This window comes from Neltuma alba, unplaced genomic scaffold (assembly GCF_004799145.2).
Source record: "Neltuma alba isolate B1F8T4 unplaced genomic scaffold, ASM479914v2 tig00013652_pilon, whole genome shotgun sequence".
Taxonomy (NCBI): domain Eukaryota; kingdom Viridiplantae; phylum Streptophyta; class Magnoliopsida; order Fabales; family Fabaceae; genus Neltuma; species Neltuma alba.
The window spans coordinates 23,093-45,287 of NW_021637831.1; the positions used below are offsets into that span (position 1 = coordinate 23,093).

General features: G+C 35.8%; 4 protein-coding genes across 7 annotated transcripts; 2 read left to right on the forward strand and 2 right to left on the reverse strand.

Moving 5' to 3' along the window:
- Positions 1–494: 494 nt before the first annotated feature.
- On the forward strand, positions 495–3,526 carry LOC114738687 (aquaporin NIP6-1). Its single transcript, XM_028926745.1, has 5 exons — positions 495–926; positions 1,093–1,317; positions 1,427–1,621; positions 2,346–2,407; positions 3,148–3,526. The coding sequence occupies exons 1-5, from the start codon at positions 609–611 to the stop codon at positions 3,350–3,352; spliced, it is 1,005 nt and encodes a 334-aa protein (XP_028782578.1). The 5' UTR covers positions 495–608; the 3' UTR covers positions 3,353–3,526.
- LOC114738690 (uncharacterized) lies at positions 3,276–6,290 on the reverse strand. 4 transcript variants are annotated; one of them, XM_028926750.1, is made up of 4 exons: positions 5,715–6,290; positions 5,564–5,627; positions 3,869–4,475; positions 3,276–3,357 (listed from the first exon to the last, which is right to left on the reverse strand). In XM_028926750.1, exon 1 carries the CDS (start codon positions 6,119–6,121, stop codon positions 5,783–5,785), a length of 339 nt encoding a protein of 112 aa, XP_028782583.1. In that variant the 5' UTR covers positions 6,122–6,290; the 3' UTR covers positions 3,276–3,357; positions 3,869–4,475; positions 5,564–5,627; positions 5,715–5,782. The 4 variants fall into 4 exon arrangements, with proteins under 4 accessions (XP_028782583.1, XP_028782582.1, XP_028782581.1 ...); XM_028926749.1 differs by having other exon boundaries at positions 3,869–4,305; positions 5,564–6,290; XM_028926748.1 differs by having other exon boundaries at positions 5,564–6,290.
- A 7,550-nt stretch (positions 6,291–13,840) lies between these two features.
- On the forward strand, positions 13,841–15,086 carry LOC114738688 (zinc finger protein 3-like). The gene has a single exon (XM_028926746.1). The coding sequence runs from the start codon at positions 14,108–14,110 to the stop codon at positions 14,909–14,911; it is 804 nt and encodes a 267-aa protein (XP_028782579.1). The 5' UTR covers positions 13,841–14,107; the 3' UTR covers positions 14,912–15,086.
- A 3,110-nt stretch (positions 15,087–18,196) lies between these two features.
- LOC114738689 (uncharacterized protein At2g39795, mitochondrial) lies at positions 18,197–20,301 on the reverse strand. Its single transcript, XM_028926747.1, has 3 exons — positions 19,981–20,301; positions 18,751–19,085; positions 18,197–18,645 (listed from the first exon to the last, which is right to left on the reverse strand). Exons 1-3 carry the CDS (start codon positions 20,221–20,223, stop codon positions 18,483–18,485), a joined length of 741 nt encoding a protein of 246 aa, XP_028782580.1. The 5' UTR covers positions 20,224–20,301; the 3' UTR covers positions 18,197–18,482.
- Positions 20,302–22,195: the final 1,894 nt, after the last annotated feature.

Below are 22,195 nucleotides of genomic sequence, written 5' to 3' on the forward strand. Positions count from 1 at the left end.
TTTCAAAAGTTATTCTCCAAACCATGATTTGGTTTTATCCAAATACGTATAATGGAAAACCAATCATGCTTTTAAATTCCAAATTGAACAGTTGCACTGCACAGTGGTTAGCGGCACAGACCTGAATTTGTGTAAACACAAAGAATGTATTGACCCGTTGTTCATGTGGAACTTCCTCCTATTGCAAATTGCTGTACACGCAAACCCATGATGCTCTCAGTATGCAAACTAGTACAGACAAAAGAACGTGTTTGGGAATTCACATGGTTTATTACTGAGACGCAAGAACTTACATTAGCTGACAGATTGATCTGCTTAATTAGAGTAGGAAGACAAACACAGAAAATGGATGGTCAAGAAGGAAAATAAAATTTAGTAGGGTGAAAAAAAGGGAAAAAAGGAGAATGAAGTTGCGGTTATATGACAGAGAAGGGAAAACTTCATTAAAGGCTCTTGAAAGTGCCATATGCTAGACTCCTTGCAGTGTCACATGGTCCACTTCCGAAGCCATAGTTATGTTCTCTTCTTTTTTCCAGCACTTTCAGCCGCTAATTATCTTTCTCTCTCTTCCATCTGGATTCTGCAAGTAAAGCAAACAGCTGCTATAAATGGGACATAGTGTAAACATTCTCGTCAAGAAGAGACAAACATTTGAAACCATAGTCTCTGTTGTTTTTTTAGTCCAAGGAACTTTTACCACAAGAGAGATGGCCAATGAGGAAACTCCAGCAGTCCCTTCAACACCTGCAACTCCAGGGACTCCTGGTGCTTCACTGTTTGGTGGGAATGGAATAGGTAAAAAATCCATTGTCATGAGCAAGTGTTTCAGTGCTGAGGAATGGACCTTGGAAGAAGGAGGCTTACCCAAAGTCTCTTGCTCATTGCCTCCCCCTCCTGTTCCCCCTCCTGTTCCTCTAGGAAGAAAGGTACATTAAATAGAGATATCTGATACAAATTGCACCTTTTTTCTATTCCAAGCTCTTTTTTTTTTTTCATAGGAAAATGAAGAAGAAAAGTCTTTTCTTTTGCGTGGAAAAATACTGACCCATTCATCCTCAACGTACTAATATTAACAGTTTGGTGTTTAAACAGGTAGGAGCTGAGTTTGTAGGAACTTTGATTCTCATGTTTGCTGGTATTTCCACTGCTATTGTTAACCAAAGGACACCAGGTTCTGAGACTCTGATTGGGTGTGCTGCCTCTACCGGTATTGCTGCTATGGTCGTCATCCTTGCCACCGGTCACATCTCCGGTGCTCATCTCAATCCTGCAGTCACCATTTCCTTTGCTGCTTTAAAGCACTTCCCATGGAAACATGTAAAACCTTTGTCTTTTCCACTCTTCTCTATTTTAACCTTATAACCATCCTCTTTTGTTTTGAGTTTCATAGCGCTTACCGAGGCTAAATTTTAATTCTATATTGTAGGTTCCTCTGTATATTGGCGCACAAGCTGTGGCGTCCATATGCGCAGCATTTGCAGTAAAGGGGATATTCCACCCCGTCATGAGTGGAGGAGTCACAGTACCTTCAGGAGGATTTGCTCAAGCTTTTGCTTTAGAGTTCATTATCAGCTTTAATCTCATGTTTGTTGTCACAGCAGTGGCCACCGACACAAGAGCTGTGAGTATTGTTTTATTCAACAACTCTAGTTTACTAAATATGACTTGAAATCTGAAAAAGAGGATATTAAGATTGAGAAAGGCTGTCTACATGAAATAGAGAAAGGAGAGAAATGGAAGATTAAATAATTTCTGAGGATTTTCCTTGTTTAAATTAAAATAATTTCCTGTTACATCCCCACAAAGATTCAAGGATCATGGATGTCCAAAAATTGTTTTTAACAAATTCTCGTTATAGTAGCTAGAGTAATTGATCTTCTCAGTATGAAATCAGATCCTCAGCTCACCTCTTTTCTGGTTTGGCCGAATCCTTATTCCCTGACCATATTAAGATCAATATAATCTCTTAGAACTTTCCTTCCCTATTACCTTTCTTTCAATGAAATCGAACAGTTACATGCTCAAATAAGATATCTTCTATATGCTTAGCAACATAAAAGTAAGACTACTACGAGTAGTGCCCGAGCCAGATAACTTCCCACGGAAGTATGTTGTCCCCGGTAATTCTACAGGAAATATTAATCGACAGGGACATGAATTGCAGTAAAAATGTAATCATTATCTGCATATCAAGAAAAGACAAAATTGGAATCTTCCAAGTTGCACGACCAGATAACTTGATCTAAACGGTTAAGAGCAACCATCTTTATGGGTTGTATAACAAAGCTAGATGGATCGTATCATAATAAGGATAATAATATGGTTGATGCTGCATTTTTATGCAGGTGGGGGAGCTTGCTGGGATTGCAGTGGGAGCGACTGTCATGCTTAACATACTTATAGCCGGGTATGTGCCCCCTTCTACTCAAATCTAACGACAGTTGTTGCTTTGTCATCCAGAAACGTTATCTGTGCGAATGAATTGAAACTGGCCAGGGTAGGCTTGCATCACTACTAGTGTTCAAGTAACAGGAAATCCGACCATATATTACTATGTATACTATTACTAACTTCAATCTTATAATATGAAAAAATATTTGTCCTTCGCCCAGTAGGAGCCACCTTTGCTTTGCTTTCAATTGGTTTACATGATGGTAGGGTATTTAACTGTTTTTGTGACCTCATAAAGTATGACATAATTATCATCAACAACAACAAATTTTATTTCATTAAATGGATCAGTTACATAAATTGCATGATGTTATTGTGTTCCACCAACAATTATTTAGATATATTATTCATTGATAGATCAAAGCTGAAGCCCATAAAGCATGACACTCCAAAAAAAGTGGTCATGTTCAAGAAATGTCAAATATTAGTATAGACAAGGCATGATACTTTAAAATACATAGATATCTCAAAACTTCTCATTTTGCAATGTCCCAATATCCTTGCTTCATAGTGCATGAGATCGTTTTCAACAAATGACCGCACAATATAAACTAACTAGACATCTTTTTTCATATGTTACACAGAGTCTTAGGCAAACAACATTAGTCATGGTATATGAATAGCGGAGTTTCAAATTGATTCTATGTAATATATATTGATTGGTGATTCAAGCATTTGCTTCATCATTTATCACAGGCCAGCAACAGGAGGATCAATGAACCCAGCGAGAACACTAGGTCCAGCTATTGCTGCAAGTAACTACAAAGACATATGGGTCTACCTCATTGCTCCTATACTGGGAGCCCTTAGTGGGGCAGGAATCTACACTGCAGTCAAGCTTCCAGAAACAGACGGTGAAACACAAGGAAAAGCTTCAACACCCCGAAGCTTCAGAAAGTGATTAATCTGCATGGTCACAAGCTTGCGTTTTACATGCTTATTAGACACCCAGCCACAAGATGTTTGTGGTTCATAATATAAAATTTGTGTAAAGCAAGCAAAAAATATATACTGCTTGGTACATCCACTTATTACATATGCAATATATATTCAAGTCAATATGCATTAGTTGATATATTCTGCATGCAAGGCACAGTGCATATTTGGCATATCCCACTGTATTAAATCATCAGCAGATTACCGTAAAGGAAACATAAACACAAATTTTATTCGCCGGAAGAAACATAAGTAGAAACCTTCATTGAAAGAGCCTGGGACTCTCTCCAACCACATGTACCAAATGGAAACAAATACAGCATTTTTCACAGCAATGGTATGATAGTCATAAGTCATCTCCATCCAAGAAAACACCTTGAGCGGAACAAAATTTAAGTAAAAACATATAAATACACAGGGATTTTGGCAAGTTATCAAATATACAGAAAAATCTTTCAGAATACACAATTTTCTACAGTACCTAGCCTTTGCCGTATCACAGATATTTATGTTTGGATCGATGCAACACAGCTAACAAGGAGATGAGCTTATGCAATGTGAGATACATAGCAGCTCAGAAGTTTCCAGCAAATCTGGGTACAAAATAAACAGATCACAGCTACTGCCCGGAAGTGGCATGCAGCAGATGACTCCATATTCATTGCGCTTGTGGAATTTGATATTCATGTGATGATATGTGAAAGCTCATACTGATGATATTTGAAAGCTCATACTTTTTCCTGCGCTACTTCTCCAATCCATCTGCTTCAACATGATCTTTATGAGGCCATGTATCTCCAGTGCAATTATGCCCTTCGGAAATCAGATAGAACTTAGCGAGTACAGAGGCACATATGAAGCATTTTTGTCCCCACAAAGTTCTGCATCTTCATCCATCATCACAAATGGAGTCACTTTCTGTGGAACTCCAAGCCAATTTAGGAGTTATCAGGAAAGCCTCATCCCTCGGGTTATAAAGTACAGTTACTTGCTGATAGTCAAAATATTGTTCTCATTTCAACTTTGTTTCTATTATAAATGTTAACAGAGCTTCCAAATGCTAGAATTGTTACTATCTTAGAGAAGTTCTGCAACTGCCATTAAAAAAGTGCCTTTTTCATATCCAAAAGAGTTTTAATACTCAATGATCTCACTCTACTCTCATTCTCATCCCAAGGAAAAAAAAAAAAAATTTGCAAGGGCTCAATATTTAATTCAAACTCTAAGAAAAACCTTAGAATAGCCTTTCAAAATAGGGCACGGCAGCATGGATATAATACTATTCAATTCAAGGATTCAAGGACAAGTGTGATATTACTCTCATAATAAACGCTAAATTATTGACTTTGGCTGAGTATATAAAAAGCTCAAGACCACAATTAGATGCATATCACCATCTGTAGAGTGAAATTAATAACCCAGCATAGTTCACCCAAAAGAAAATCTGTATCTTCAATGGCAGAATCTCCCTCCAAGACCCATATAAAAACTCAGAGTGAATACAGGATTAACAACAGAGACCCACAACAATCAGGAAATCACGAAATAGGCAGAATTCTACAACTGTGAAGAACTGAAGATATCCAGTTAAGGTTCTGTGATCTCAATTTCAAATACAGAGCCGGGTTGATCTTTATTTTCATGCCATATCTTTAGTTCAAAACCATACAAATAAATATCACTTTGTATCCTATACTCGCACATACTAAGAAAAATCATCCTAATTGAATTTTGAAACTTTATCGTTAACTTTGAAAATAGTTCATCTTTTGCTGATAAAAATTTGCTTCAGTTCAACTTAGCAGGTATATCAGAAAACATAATCTGATCGCTATGTCATATCTTCAACCAAGGGAACTCATAAAAAGACAAAAACTAGAAAGTAATCATCAAAGCCAACTATTTTTCATAGTTCAATGCCCCAACAACAAACAACTTATTTATCACTTCACAAATCAGAAGTTTTACAGGAAAGGAGCAGAACAATATAATTGCCATGGCATACAAGGCATGAAGAAATTTGAGAACTTGTTCATGCCGGAAAAAATTACACATGACATGAATGAAAAGAATAGGACACAGTATTTAAGATTTTACATTCATTATCCGATGAGAATCATCCGCACGTTTGGAAACGAGAAATAGGAAAGGAAGAACATCAAGACAAAATGCTGACCTTGAAAGTGCTTAAACTTGGTGTAATGGAGTGTCTCCAAGATAACACGAGCTTGTCGGAATGCCTACAAATGCAGAATTGGACAAAAAAATTCTTCCTTTACACTTCTTCTATGTTCTTAATTCATCAGCAAGCTTAAAGTAAATCCCACCTCCCAAAATGCAACAAAAGGAATAAGAAGTCTTTTCTCGCATAAAAAATAAATTCGGATCCACCCTATCAGACCGGCGGTATCCCTCGGATCTGACTCATTTCTGTGTCGGGTCGTGTTGAGCTTCTGAACACAGAAAGAACGAAGGAAGCAAGCAACACACCAACTACGTCGGCAACCGCATCTCTAGCGGAAGCTCCGGCAGAGCGAAAGTAGCCAAGCTCATCCGCGGCCTCTTTGGCTGCGCCTGCGAGGAGTGAAGCGATGGATCCGATCCAAATGGCGTGGCGGCGAAGGAAGGGGTATCTGGTCAAGATCGCGAGGGTGGAGAAAACAATAGTAAGGGTGAAGCAGAAGAGTACGTGGTAGACCTTATCTGGGGCCAACCACGGGTCTTTCTCCTCCATTCCCGTAGAAACATCTGCTTCTTCTTCTTCTTCTTCAAGCTAGCTACGAAATCGAAACTCGCTGTTATTCAATTCCTTTCTCTTTGGTTTGCCAGACGCTGTAATTCAATTCCAATCGTCATTATGAATCAATAATCAATAATTTAATTCAGTGCAAGAAGCAGTTCATGAACAACAATGTTCTCATTATTCATGCTCTTACAGATTTCTCACGCACGTTAAAAAAAAAAAAAAAAGCAACGCGCCATACCAATGTTTTTTAACATTAATAAATAGAAAAATTACCTGTCACAGAGTGATATTTAAATTGTGAAATATCCCGTTCATCTTCACTAATAAACTAGTATAACTTTCATTCGTCATGAATGTTATTAGGATTTGTTTCTTAATTATATTCTATATATGCGACATCAATTACAAAATCATGATACTCTCTTCACTTGTTTGATACTTTCTGCAGACCAATATGTTACATGTTAGTTGGGAGTTGGGACAACACATCTAAAAAGTATATATGAAAACTAAGTAAAATTTTAAAAATAATTTTACGATATACGAAATAAATATATAAAAAATTTTATTTTAATTTACAAAAAATACTTTTTAAAAATATTTTTTTAGGTTATCAAACACCCCTCTAAAAGCCAAGAGCTTAAATATCTACATGCACTTAGCCAGTCCAAATAGCATATCTCTTATTCAACTTTGGCCATGTGGGCATATAATTTAAAATTCATACTATTTTGATTCTTAGTATAATAACTAGATAATTCATAAATATTAAAAAAAATAATTAAATTAAGGGAAAATCCCAAAAAAAGCCCCTGGAATATACCAAATCCCAGATTGGGTCCTTAAATTTCGAAAATGACAGAATGGGTTATTGACCCAATCTGTCATTTGTGAAATTCAGGCGAATTGACATTTTTGCCCCTGAGCAAAAGTGAGTAGTTATTCTCTAAACAAATCTAGGTAACGCTTACACTGTTCTAGTGATTACAAGATTCGTTGCAGTTAATAATAAGGTACCTGACAATAATAAGATACCTAACTATGAAAAAATGAGTAGTTATTCTCTACATAAATCTAGGTAATCCTTACATTGTTCTAGTGATTACAGAATTAGTTGTAGTTAATAACAAGACACCTGACTATGAAAAAGTGAGTAGTTATTCGCTACACGAATCTAGGTAACACCTAAACTCTTATAGTGATTCCTTGAATCATTGTAGTGAATGAATAAATTAGGGTAAAATTGTCAATTCGTATGAATTTCACAAATGACAGATTGGGTCAATGACCTATTCTGTCATTTTCGAAGTTAAGAACCCAATCTGGCATTTTCCATATTCCAATGACCTTTTTTTGGAATTTTTTCTTAAATTAATTATATGTAATATATGAGTTAAATTAGGGGGGGGGGGGGAAGGAATCAGAAAGAAATTAAAGGTCTTAGGCTCCTAGCAAAGAAAGTTTTATGTCATTTCTATCCATCAATGTTTCTGGATCTTCTTGGAAACGATGTCATTTGAATTCTGTTGTCAAAGCTACGTACATGGGTTTATTATCGCCGGAAATTAGGATTCTAAAGTAACTTTTGTGTCGCCAATAAAGCTGCCACTGTGCTTTTCCCATGTAACATCCAGAAGTAAATTCCTCATCATTTTAATCTTCTGGCTGCCCAAGTCAGAATCCTGCGTGCTGTTGTAGGGTTAATAGTTGAATCCATAATGTTCAACAGTTCAAGTGACATTTTTTGACCCCAATAACAGAAGCAAATAGTTACGTGATAAACAAGAAATGTCTTCTGCCACACGAGCAGCTCTCACTTCTCCGTCCAATAATAATACCACAACTTCATCAAGTAGCATAATCCCAAAGAGGCTGCCAAATTGTAGTCTGTGTAGAGCAATAACTTCGAGATTTTTCAGGAAATCCAACCAATCAACGAATACATAAGTGCACTTGTAAATGTATATGTCTTGTGCAACTCAACTAATTAATGTCCTTTTCCTTAAGCACATCACATCAAAGCTTTGAAGTCTGAACCATTAATCCCCTTCTATATATATGACCACCGACAAATCACATTATCCATAACTTTGCCCACTTCAATTGTCCAAAATAATGAAACTACAAAACACTGTTATTGCAGGTCTCAGTCATCAGATGCGCCTCTCTATCTTCCACACACTAACACACAGATACAGCCTGTCAGGGTGCACTTCTTAGCAATATTATGCCACTTTGAAGCCAAATTTTTGCTTATGAGTGGTGGTGGAGATAAGTGGTCAGGTTTGAGTAGCAAATTGATATGCTTGGAATTGGATACTTTTGATGTTGTTGATGGTGGGGCTGGCAGCTGGTTGGTGATAGAGAAGTGCATGGACTTGCCTCTGAAGACTTTTGTGTGACAGAAACTCGGAAAATAGACGAGCAGGAAGAGGTAGATCATGGTGGTGTCGGGTCAAATTTGAAAAAGCATTAAGAAAGCAAAATAGTGCACGAGGAATGAATAATGAATGAATATGCGTTCCAAGGATGATTCTGAGAAACAGATAAATAATAATATAAGTCTGAAAGCAATATATAAGTGCATTAATGGTGTGTGTATATATAACTTTGGACTTTTAATCTGTGACCAAGAATGACTGACTTGTAAAAAGAGATCTGTGTCCACCACAAATGATGGGTTTGAATGATGCAAATTGGAAAAGAATGGGAGTTATCAGGCACAGCACAGCTCAAACGAAACAGGCTTTGCAATTATTCACACAAGCAGCAAGAGGACCCCTAATCTCTCTCTCTCTCTCTCTCTCCCTCCCCCCTCCCCCTCTCTCTCTCTCTGTGACTGTGTACTGCATCTACTTGTCGGCCACAGGTCAGCGTCCCCACGAGTAGTCCCTCCGACATGTGGGAATGTCTCATTGGCTTCTCCTGTGCACATGGGGGATGTTTAACATCAATATCAGTGAACTTCTGCAGACTGTCCTTCTCACATTCCTCTCTGCATAATAATACTTCCTTCTAAAGTGTCCATATATTTTTCGACTTGTTCATATTGAATCTTAAAAGTACATGTACATATGGCTTCTTGTTCGTCGCAAATATCAAAGAGCACGTTATCTAGTTATGTGCATGTTGTTTAAGAATATTATAATATGATTAACACTAGTATTATCTTTAGGTCACTGAAATTTAATGATTTTATTTTGATTTTGACAGTTAAAATTTTAAACCAAAGGTAAAATATTGTCATAAGGATAAAAAAAATTTTAGACCAATCAAAATGAGGTTAAATTTCATAAAATAAAACCGTTAATATCAAATTTTAGAAATCAAAACCAAAGTAAGATTAAATTTTAAGGGCTAAAAATAAAATTAACCTTTAAGAATATAGTAACCAAACCTTTCAAAAATATACATTTACACATGGTTGAAATGTTGGGGGGGAGTTTTATATATTTAGCTTAAAAAATATATCATTCAAGCTTTATCTCTTGTTACTTAATACTTGTTGCCAAATCAGAGGAGCGCGTTTGGTTGTTTTTATCATGATAATTCTAATTGACCAATCAGAAATGTATTGCAAAGTAAATATGTAAAAGACTTATTAAGAATTAACTTTATTATTTTAATGAGCTAATGATCAAATATTTAAAGTATTCATCTTTGTAAAAGTTTTAGTGTTGCTTTTAGAGCAAGGCCAGTCAGTGGATAAAAGATTCCAACTGATATTAATAATTGATAAAATCTCTTAAAAGAAAAGCTTAAACGGCATCAAATAATTGACAGAAATAATAAAGAATCACGAAACCAAATCTTGCATGATATTGCAGATAAAGTTGAACATGAAGTGAACGGTGAACTTGAGAGTCTATCATATTGATTTGTTAATTGCATCACTAGCCTTTAATAATAAATTAAATCCCAATCTTTTCTGACCAATTTTCTTTTTTGTTTTATGCACAAATTAAATCAATCTTTTTCATCAGACGCACACTTCCACACATGCAGGATATAAATTTGACAGAGATATAAATAAGTTGCATCCTCAAAATATTCAAATAATATCTCTTTTTCTCTGTTCTCTCTCTTTTCCCAGAGAAAATGCTTGCCACGTTCATTCAACATTGGTTTTTATTCACTTTTTGTGTGCAGAATGCTTTTATCTTTATCTATAAACTATAAAGAATATGTCTAAAATCAGAAAGTGTTTTGAACAAATTCAAAAAGGCTTCATTTCCTATCTGCCTTTGCGGATTGTGGAGCTCAGCCTAACATTATACTGATAGATTGATTGATCCTTTTTTTATTTTATATGCTTTAAGATTGATTGTTTCATTTAATCGGTATGCATACAATTAATACATAAAGTACGTCCAATCGGCCCCAAAAAATATTAAAAAAATTATTTTTTAAAAATTTCTTAATGCTTTATCTATGGTTGCCACACAATGATCAGACAGCTGCAAGGGATAATAGATAATATGGCAAACAGACAAGATCCCACTAAGCAAAGTTGCTTAACAACTAATTATATATGCTTCAAATTTTATATTTAATAAGGGCACGCATCAAAACTTTTTTTTTTTTTTTAACAAAAAAAAAATATGATCCAATCTTTTCACCAAAAAGAAGCCTAGTCTAATCTAATCTAATCTGCATGCATCTTAGACGTCAAAAAAACTATAGAATTTTGAAAGTTTGTTCAAAAGAATAACTGAAAGGGCTTGCTTTTTGCCACTAAGTGCTGGCCCTTGGTGTAATTCTCAGCACCAAAAAAACAATATATGAAGATAAAGGACGCTTGCAAATGAATCTTATTCCAGTCAAAATATAGCACATATTCATACCACAACCCACGAACACTATAGAACTCCAGGTGTCACTCTTATTTAGAAGAATAATAATAAAAGGAGTTCCATTAATTCTAAACTTCAGAACTGAAAATGAGTTCAATATATAAAGGAATCTGAATCTACTGTGGTTTACTATGCGCAGGAAATTGAGATGAAAACCGCTTATTCATACATCATTAGTACAAAGCTGAACTAGCATAGCATCAATAATAGCCTTGTACACCGCTATGAAACCTTTCAATATCCTTTTGTACAGTAAAAATAGCGGTTGACCCTTCACAGATTACTGCATAAAGGTTGGAGGAATAAAGACTTTAAAAAGAAAGGAAAGGAAACACAGCATAAAATGGAAGTTTTATTGAATCTAGCTAGATATATATTGGGACCTTTGATATCCATTAATGGAATTGAAAGATGATGTCTTACGCCACCTTGTCTAATTCATTGAACATAGAAAATAATATGAAGGTACAGTACAGTGGTACGCAGTGTCCATTAATGTCACGGAAGTTGCTGTGCATGAGAAAAAAACACAGTAGAGTGGGTTTTCCCATTCTTCTTCAATATTCTGTTCATGGCACTGTGAATGATTAGAACTTCGTGAAACTCTTGATGATGCCTTTTCCTATTTGAGGCAGACACAAGATGCCACGTTCTTGTCGCTTTCTTTTCTTGTCAAGGCTTTAATCCGAAGCCAACGTGAACGCAAGCAACACAGACAGAGAGAGAGAGAGAGAGAGAGAGGAAAACACTCACAATAAAAGGTTATCACTTAACCATCAAATGTGTCACAGAATTCTTCTCCTGCTTGGTATCACAGAGCCATTGTTCAGTCGCTTATGTCCAACACATTGTGTGGTTGTTGCGACATAAATGAAAAATGAGGTTGCAAGTGAAAAAGGCTCCAACCTCAGTGGAAAGTGAAAGGTTGGAAATTGGACGACGCACCATTTGCTCATAGTATAATATGGTATGATTAGAAATTTTTCTTAGGAATATTAATTGACTGTTGCCCGATTTGTGGCTAAACTTGAGATGATGATCTAGTAGGGGACAAAAGCCAAAACAGTTTAGGATCTACAATAATTGTGGAAGCTTACCTAACATTAATTTGCCATGAAAAATTCAACTCTCTCACCTAAATCTAGCCAAATCTGATAGAATGAAGCAACTAATAGCAAAGAACGCATGTTTTGGCCCCCCTCAATGATATTATATACCAACACTCTTTGGTTTTTCATCTTTTTACTACTTACTTTTAGGTCCAAGACAAGACAAAGTGTATGCTCTAGTAATTAATAAGGAATGAGTTAACAAAATATATTCACGGACTAAGTTGGGTAAAGGTACGATTCAAAGATCAAATAGTTGAAAAATAGACATCTTTCAAGGCAAAGAATATAATTTCCTTAGTAATTCAACTTGGGAGAGGGAGGGAAGATGTTTACTATATCTGGGTGTTTTTGGAAATTCAACGTTTACATGAAGTCATTCCACATATTGTATGGGGCCAGGAAGAAACATAATGGGGATATAATAAAGGAATATGAATGACTGGTGGAGCCCTCAGTGAAAGAAAGTTAAAGAGGTTGGCTGAAAGAAAATTGTTCATTTCATGCTTTTCAGTTTTTTTTTTCCCCCTTTTCAATAGTGTAACAAAGGACATCAAATTGCCTTCTGAAATTCCTAGAATAGGTTTGGATTATTAAATGCTACAACAAAAACATGATCATCAATCAGGAACATCTTTGAGAATCGGGAAAGAAGAAACCAGAACCCAACAATGAAAAAGGTAGCTACAGTTGCTGATAGTATTGGCGAGTAGTGACCTTACCTAGTTCATGATGTCATGTCAAACAGGAAGTCTCCCGTAGAAAAATTATAGTAACATGGAACAGTTGACGCCAAAAAAAAAAAAAAGCATACTTTATTCCAAATATCAAAGAAACTATATATCATCATGAACGGTACTGACTTTATAACCTTCAGTTTAATTCTGAAATGTTTCGGAGATGTCAAGTATTTGAATAGTAGTCAGCTATGTTGCTAGCAAGCTTATTGAGCAATCCTTTTAACTCCATATCTGATGAAAGAAGCTGACAGAGACCTTTTATGGGTACAACTTGACTAGATATCATTAAGTGTGTGATTTAAATACTTTCTTTGCTAAATTATTATGAGACTGTTTATAGTGCATATTAAATAATAGTCTGTATGAAATCATGTGTAATAAGTATGAAAGATCAAGTATCCGAGCTGCCATTATTGCTTGGTATCATAATATTTATGTTTGTCATGTTATAGACTAAGTAAATGGATCACGCCTCTTAATAATTATCCAGACAGGAACAAGAGGAAACTAGTTGATGTCTCAAGCCTATAATGGTGGGGTAGGCACCTAAATTTCAAGGTGCTGTAGCTGTCTAGTTGAGTACCTCATGGTATAGAAATCTAATAATAACAATAGTATACAAATTAATTTGAGGAGAGAATGAGAACTAGTCTATCTATTATGATGGGATACACAAACCATTATTCAGGAAAAGGACAGAAGAGTTTCTGTGAAGATACTGCAAATCCACCAACTGGCTTAAGAAATTAAGAGTACCACACCTTTTATAAGACAAGTCCATTCAACAAAACTTATATTATTCTAAAATTCTAAAGTAAGCTATATCTCATCTTGGATTTTTAGCCCTGTCATAGAACTATAGACGTGAATATACCGAAAAAAGGCTGACTCCAGGACAAGGAATGTAAAGAGACAAGTGGGAAGACAAATAAAAGTTAGAAAAAACATTTAATGGGGTATGCTCTTGTAAAAGTTGTACATGGGTGTTCCTCATAAGTTCCGATCAAATTGGTCTCTAACGCAACTCTCTCTTTCTCTATCTATCTCTATTTCTCACGCACACACAAACATTACACACTCACAAAAGGATGTCTTATGTTTTAGGTCTTGCTATATTAAGACCTTGTAACTGTAAAATAGCGATAGCTACTTCCATACTAGCAGCACAGAGCACTTATTGTTGTTACATCATATACAAATCTCATCTTTCTTGCTGTTAAACCAAACTTTATCGCCCATAAGAAGGTGGCCTTGGCATATATTTCTTCCCATATGGACCTCCAAATATCAGAGCCATGTTCATCTGAAAATTTGAACATCATCTCATTTTCAGATGCTCCAGCATGCCCAAAACCCTCAATGGATTGCCAAACTGAGAAGAGAAGCACTCAAAAAGAAGATCAAACACACCCACAGGACTCAGCTCGTCCTCTTCTGCTGAATCTAAATCTCTCTAACGACGATTCAGCGGATGGATCAAATCCAGAACTCAACCTCATCAATTGTCTTGATGCCAAGTCGTCCGTAAATTCCTTAGAATCTTCTCACGACTTGGAACCCCGGATCTTCTCATGCAACTACTGCCAGAGAAAATTTTATAGTTCACAGGCCCTTGGAGGACATCAGAATGCGCACAAGCGTGAGAGGACTTTAGCAAAAAGAGGACATAAAGTTGGAGCTGCAGTTTCAGTAGAATTTGGACAGAGGTACAGTAGCATGGCTTCTCTGCCTTTGCATGGTTCATATAACAGATCACTTGGGATTCAAGCACATTCTATGATTCACAAGCCTTCTCATCAAGCTTCCACTCTTGGTTTACCGCGTTTCCATGGTCAAAATTCCTGGTGGAGGCAGCCTTTAGATTCACAACCAGCAATTGGAAAGCTTCCTTCTGGAAAAGTTCATATTGGAGATGAAACTGACTCTTCCTTTTCGGGTGGAGTTTCGAGGTTAGCAAAGTTTTCTCCAAATATGGTGGTGAAAGAGGGAATTGGAGCTTACTGGTTGGGAAGTGTTACTCATGTAAAATCTAAACAAGAAGAGCTGCAGAAGCTTGACTTGTCCCTCAAACTCTAAGCAGCAGCAGTAGTAATCCCCTCCACACCAATTTCAATTGTGTCCTTTTCTCTATTGACCAAGAGCTTAATTTCTACCTCTATTCCTTTTCTCTTCTTTTGCCATATGTATCTTTAGTTTCAGCTGCTGTAAATGCATTTTGGCTACTTATATCAGAGTTGTTTACTTGGCATTACTCGTGGATTCATTTGGAAGTTTGATAGCTTTTGATTATCAAAACCAATTTAACTTCAAAAATTATATGCCGCCAGCTTTCTCAAATCCCAAGTCTCACAGGATAAAAAATAAGTTAAGCGAATTCTTCATAGCTTTTAGCAGTTAAAAGTTTGGATTTTACCATAATTACCTAAAGTTTAAATTTATATTAAAAACGAAACCACAAGGGCAGGTGGAGGCTAGAGCTTTATGTTATCCCACTTCACTTTTTTTTTTTTTTCCCGCCATGGATCAAGCTAGCTTCCACTCACAAAAAAGAGAGCTGTAATAATAGCTTTAGCAGTTCCTCCTCTCTCAAAGAGAGAAGAAAGATATCCCAAGGGGTTATGCGTTTTTTTTTATTTCAGAAGTATATGGCAGTGCTCTTGATGTCAACCTAAGACTGTTTGGATCAAGGTATATTTGTCTCACATTTTGGGTGACAGAGGTCCACGCTGTTTAGAGTTTTGGATGCTAGTGATTTATCATTTCTTTTTAATTTATTCTTATGCAAGGTTGGTCCACCAAATGTACAAAAATTTAATGGCTGTGATTGTCACAATGGCTCCATACTTTGACCCACCTGCAGTTGGAGAAATAGACCATCTCTATTGGGATCAAAAGAAGTAGGTGAGGCAAGCCATGTGAAAGAAAGCCACACAATGACCCTCAGCTCTGCTATCACATCAGCTTAAAAGAAATATAAATAATCAAAGGGGTTAAATCTGAGTCTTTAATCTTGATTGCCTTGATTTCTTACCTACAAAATATCTTAGAAAGAACCCCACAAATTGGTAGGTCCATATCTGCCTGATGTTTACAAGCTCATAATCTCATGCTAATCATGAAACGGAAATACTGTGACAGTTAATTAAGAAGGGGAAGTAACTGAAACTCTAGTAATTATGACAGCTTATAATCATAGTAATCTCACACTAACAGAGAAGGATATCAAATATCATAAGCTGAAGCGACAGTGGGATCTATCTCCCTCTGATGTTGCTAAACATAAAACGTTTGAGTATAGACTTTCTTGTTTCCAGATGTAGCACTTCGGTTGGGTTGTCTATTTTACTTGTGGTGGCACGCCTCAGTCCTCACCATTCTTACATTAAAATATTGTGGGGAAAAGCCTTTGTCTTGCCTCTCAACAAAGAAAGAAAGGGGGGGAAAACGCTTTAAATGCACCAATCAAAGCATGTGGAGCCATCATTTTTGCTGCGATAGGGCGAAATTTTGAAGCAAGAAGTGCATCTTCCTCTCAAAGATCTTTTGATAATCAAAAGGAAGAGATTGTCTGTCGTCTGTCTTAAACAAAAGGATACATGGGATATGACAAAATTGAATTGACATCAACATCTCAGTTAGGCCAGTGACGCTGTACGTTTGCTGCTTCCTATTTTCTTCACTTTGGTGTCACAGTTTCTTGGCACTTTCAAGTCCTTTTTTTTTTTTTTTAGCATAACTATTTTACCCCTACTAATTCGAATCCTAACCACGGAGCGAATCAGAAGTTTGCATTCCTATAGGCACAGCTAAAAGGGAAACACGAGCTGAACATATATTAATCATAATTGGATAAGAGAGCTACATTGACTTATATTGTCCAAATTCAAATTCTTTAGGCGTCATGAGCTTTTACTAAACAGTTAATCCATTTCAACAAGATTTCTTCACATCTAATCTTCTGAGCAAGCCTTGCCTGACACTTCATTTTTATGAGTTTGACATGTGGATAGAGTTGAAAGAGGGATTTCACACATGCAATTCATACCTAACTAATACTATTAGAAGAAGATAGGTTTATTACTACAGTACCTTTTTCCCCCTTTTTTACCGAGAAGAAAATTTTACTGTAATTATACACCCCGTATGAGGAAGTATATCATTTGTCACGTCAGCAGTGAATCAGAATATAGACTTTAATAGCACTTCTGTTAACATTAAACGACGCTAATATATAAACATGTGTGTTCCCACGTGTCATTCCCACTTAAGTTTAATTCTAATTATAATGTCAAGTCGTTAGTATCCAATCCTCTAAATAAAAATACATATTAGAAGGGCGTTTTGAAATGACCACTTTCAGATCTTTTTTTAACCAAAAAGAAAATTTTACAATAGTTGTACTTTTCACCCCATGTGCCGTGCTACACAGAAGTATACTCGATATTACTCTTTGTTCAAAGTAATACAATAACTTTGGCGAGCCTGGAATGCGTACAGGTAAAAAGACAAGAAGGAAAGCTCTGTATATTTATCGGTGAAATTATTGGAAGTTGTGGATCATTTGTCACGTTAGCAGAAAATCAGATTCAAGATTTTAATAATGACCTAGCTAGCATTAAACTAAACGAATGTTATTATCCCCTAATGCAAATCATTAGACACAAAGCAATCGTTCTTCTGAAAAACAAGTTCACAAGTGTAACATTGCATCTAGTCTTGAAAACCTAAAAACCTAAAAATAATTGTAAGAGGACGAAAGCCAGCATAACCCAATGATTTGAAAATATATTTGAGTATCAGAAAGGGGGTACAGAACAGATGTGAGTGATACATGTAAAGTTTAAAAATTGCATGAAATACACAATTTTTAATAAGAATTCATACTGCGAAACAGAGCTTTGTTTGGTGCAGCACATGAAGGGGAAAATGACAGTTGAAGAAATACAAGTGATGTCGGCCAAGTCAATTTTCTGAATAAACTCAAACCACTCATGTCTCATACACCTTTAGAAAGATATGTAGCTACATGCTGCCCACCACATAAACTGCCTTCATAATTTAGCGATTGACTATTATTGCTACTGATCAATAATCAGCTGTCACCACTTATTCTAGAAAATGCATACCCTCTCAATTTCTCCCTGAAACTGAAAGTGCCACTTCTGGGAAAAATAAACAAATAAATAAACACAAACATGCGTAAGGCCTATTTGAGTATTAAATCTTACTTGAACGAGGGACCCTACAAACTTCTTGTCCATCTCTCTACCAAACTGAGATTGCAGATTGCAGAAAAGTTGAAATGATGTGAATCCATACTACTATCAAACTTATAAAAGTCATCATTTCTCTTTACTGGTAAATTGCAACATTTTCTGAAACTAGGAAAATAACTCTTGAAGAAAGATATGGCGGTTCACTGTTTTTGTGATCCCTGTTTTCTGAGAAGGGAGGGAGGACAGTGAGGAAGCAGCAAAAACGCCGGTTACAATAGAGCCTTTCTCTGTTGTAAGAAATTACACCCGCACAACAATTGAAAGAAAGTATGGTGAAATCAAAAATGAAAATGCATCCCAGACCAGGCTCTGCTAGCATGATACCAGACTACATAGGATCTAGTGGTCCATTTCATCCAATCCCTTAACCTTCATTTCTTTTCAATGAAAGACTTAACCAACTCCATCCATCTTATGAGCTCCATTTTATTCTTGTTCTTCATGTACTCATGCAGGAAAACAGCAAGTTCATCATTTATACCCCTAGCTTCCAAGAACTCATAAAGGCTATCTTGCAACGCATCATCCAATTCCCTGCCAAGAACCAACAGAACAAGGTATATTAATAGAATTCTACCTCAACTATCATCTAAAATCTTAAGCGTAAAAGCAGAAGTGGAACAGAGTACATAAACCTACTTGAATTGGGGACCAGCATAAGGCTGAGTTAGCTTTTTATTATCACTTGCACGTACAAACAGCCTTTTGATCTCTATAGTATCTGGCCAAGCAGAACACATGATTTCCAAGACACTGCCACCTTCTCCCTTAGATATGTTGACAATGAACGTAATGTGAAGCTGCATATCTTCCTCTTTGGCCGCGCCAGCACCACCTGAATTTGGAATAGGAACGGCCCCGTCAAATGTGCTCACTTCAACTTTAATATCTTCATCCCCAAATTTGCTATTCAATCTAATCCATTGTTCGCCAGGTCGATCGTCAACCATAAATGAGCCAAACTTTGTAACAGGCTACAAAACATTAACAGCCCAGATGACCCCACATTCAAAAGGACATAGATTAGATATTTCTAGCAACCAAAGTCATGGACGGAAGCGATGGGTTTTGTTTAGACTTCCCAAATCTGATAGAAGAAGGTAAAAAAAAAATACCCGAAACAATACATAATTGCTAAGATAATGTAAGATATAGAAGACATAAAAAGTGAAACTTCAATAAGTTGGAAACTCGTCACCCATTTCATTAATTTAGAAACCAAAATTTGTCACTTCCATCGTGACATTCAGCGCATTAGCAATAACGAAATGAAAATACTTTCACCCACCAAGTTCCAATATCAAAGAAGCTTTCCAGGGTTCGTATATTTGATTTCTGTTCTAAATCAAAACCATTCGACATACAAAGAAAAAAGAAGATGAAGACTTCTGGGCGTACGACTAATTAAAGGAAGAAGATGTGTTTTGTGCAACTTGCCAAAAATATAAAAGAAGAAATTTGACAAATTTCCCGAAAGCATCTTTAATGGCCAAGAGAAATGAAGGCACGGAACAAAATACATAATAAAAGCTGAAAGTTAGTTAAGTTAGAACTCGCCACCCCTTGCATAAAGAAATCGAAAATTGTCTATTAACTCCCATCACAGCAATCCAGTGCTTAAAGCAAGAATAAATAGAGAATGATTTCATCCCTCAAACTCCAAATTCAAAGCAGCCCTTCGAGAATCAAATTCAGAGTCCTCTTAATTGGAAAGCAAATTACGATGACCCCTTTGTCTTTGATCAAAATCCATTACACACCCAAACGAACATAAAGGCATGGATTAAGAATGAATAACAGTCAATCATAGACAATGATGTTCCGTAATGTGATGGTAATTATGAAAAGTAAAACGGGAAAGGAATAAACCTGTTTTGGAGGAGAGTGTTCGAGCTCGTACTGAATCTCATTTCGGAGGTATCTAAGGATGTTTCCTTCGAAAGCTGATTTCCGCATTTCAGACACGTAAGAGTAAGTCCTTCGAAAATAAAACATGGGGTTGTGAATGGCGATGTTGTTTCTAGCTGTGGAGGCAGAGAACGATAAGCCATGTCGCTCATGGTGAAGTAACTGAATGAGGGTTCTTCTGAAGGAACGAGAAAGACGATCCATCGACGAAGGGAGGTTTCTCACAGTGCAGAGTGCAAATTCCACACTCAATTGGGTATGTTCAGGCAAGGGTTTATGGTCTGCACCCAAAACCCCAGAAAAGGCAGAAACCCCGGAAAGAAACTTGACAAGAATTTTATTTTAGTTGCGTAATGCTAAAGAGAGAAAAAATCCCATTTAAATCGTTGGCAAGAAAATCCCATTTAAACCCACTTTTTTTTTTTGGGTACAAAAGAGGGCAAAGCCCAAGTACAAGAAATTAAATAAACTCGGGACTTAATCCCATACTCTCTCTCTCTCTCTCTGTGCGCACAGTGTCCTTAATGAAAGCAGGACAAACCTCGTAAAGAACAGAATTTTCAATTCCTCGCTTAGCTAGAGTATCCGCCACACCATTACAGGATCGAGGTGTATAGATCAGCTTTAGTTCCCATGGTAGAAGAAGCAAGTCCTTGATTTGGACAAACATCATACTTCAATTCCGAAGCATTCCTTTGTGCAGCAACTGATCCACCAACTCTTTGGCATCAGACTCCACTATTAGTTTCTTAAACCCAAGATCCCACACCATCTTCAACCCTTCGAACAAAGCCCACTCTTCCGCCCCAAACGCACTACACAAACCAATCTTGTGAGAGAATCCAGCTATTCTTTCTCATAATTGTCAGTTTATGATGAGAAAACCAAACAAAGCCCAACAACTATCACAGACTCGCTCACTGGATTTTCACACCTCTAGGCCCTAGCTGGCATCTGTTCTCTTATTTTATTAAAAATATTTTCTCATACCAATGGGTTGGGTCTAATAAAAAAAGTTAGTTTCTCATAACGTGACGAATTAATATTTGAATTTCTTTTGGAAGAAATACCCACATTTAGTACTTGATAGTACCTCTAATAGGAGGATGCCTATGTTTTAGCATCCAAAAAACATTTTCCTCATCTCTATTTTTTTTTTGGCCGACTCATCTCTATTGTTAGGTTCTACAACTTTTCTCTTCAATCTGACTTTGCTGCTTCTCTCTCGTTATTTTTAAAAAAAAATTCTGAGTTGTATTGCTAAACTTGAAACAAGAGCTTGTGACCGAACAATAATTTATAAGAATTGATGTTTCATTTTTTTGTGTTTTTGGAATATAATTGTCTAATAAAATAATTATTTAAAAAATTTCATAAAAAGAACCTAAACAATATTAAATTTCAAATCAGTTTTATTTCCCACACAGATTTTGACTTTACTTCGTAAAGAAATAACAACATATTTTGTAGGAATTTCTAATTTGAAATTTAATATTTTTCAGGCTTTTTAATCAGATTTTTCCTATTTAAAATTTAAATACGAGATATTTGAAATATACTCCCACGTATTACCTTCATTGATTTCATTCAATCATTTTTTTTCATCAAATTAAAGTGCTTGATTACTTATATTTTCGTATCATAGATTAAATTTTTTATTACAATTAAGTGATGGGAAAATAACATTAAAAAAAAGTTGAAAATTACAATATTCTAATTCAGGTATCTAAGAGGTTAAAATAAAAAAAAAAGTGGTGTCTAATATGATGTTTTACAAATATAATCAAATGATTAAAATGTCCTTGTGTCAGTTTTTTTTTTCAAAAAAAATTATCAAAACTTGTCATTGTTAATACATTTCTTATTATTGGTTGTTCAATACCTATCATTTCACAACTTATTAATAAATAACTTATTATTGTTAGTTCACAACTTGCTAATAAATTTTGATACAAACAAGGGCATTTTTGTTATTTGATCACATTTGCAAAATATCATATCAAACATCACTTTTTTCCTTAAGATTTTAACTTCTTAAGTGCTTGAATTAGAATATTGTAATTTTTGACTTCTTTTTATGTCATTTTCTTAAAATAAAACTTGAGATTGTACCAACAAAAATCAAACTTGATATTTCTATACCAAAAAATGAGAATCTCTTTCGCTACATGTAAAT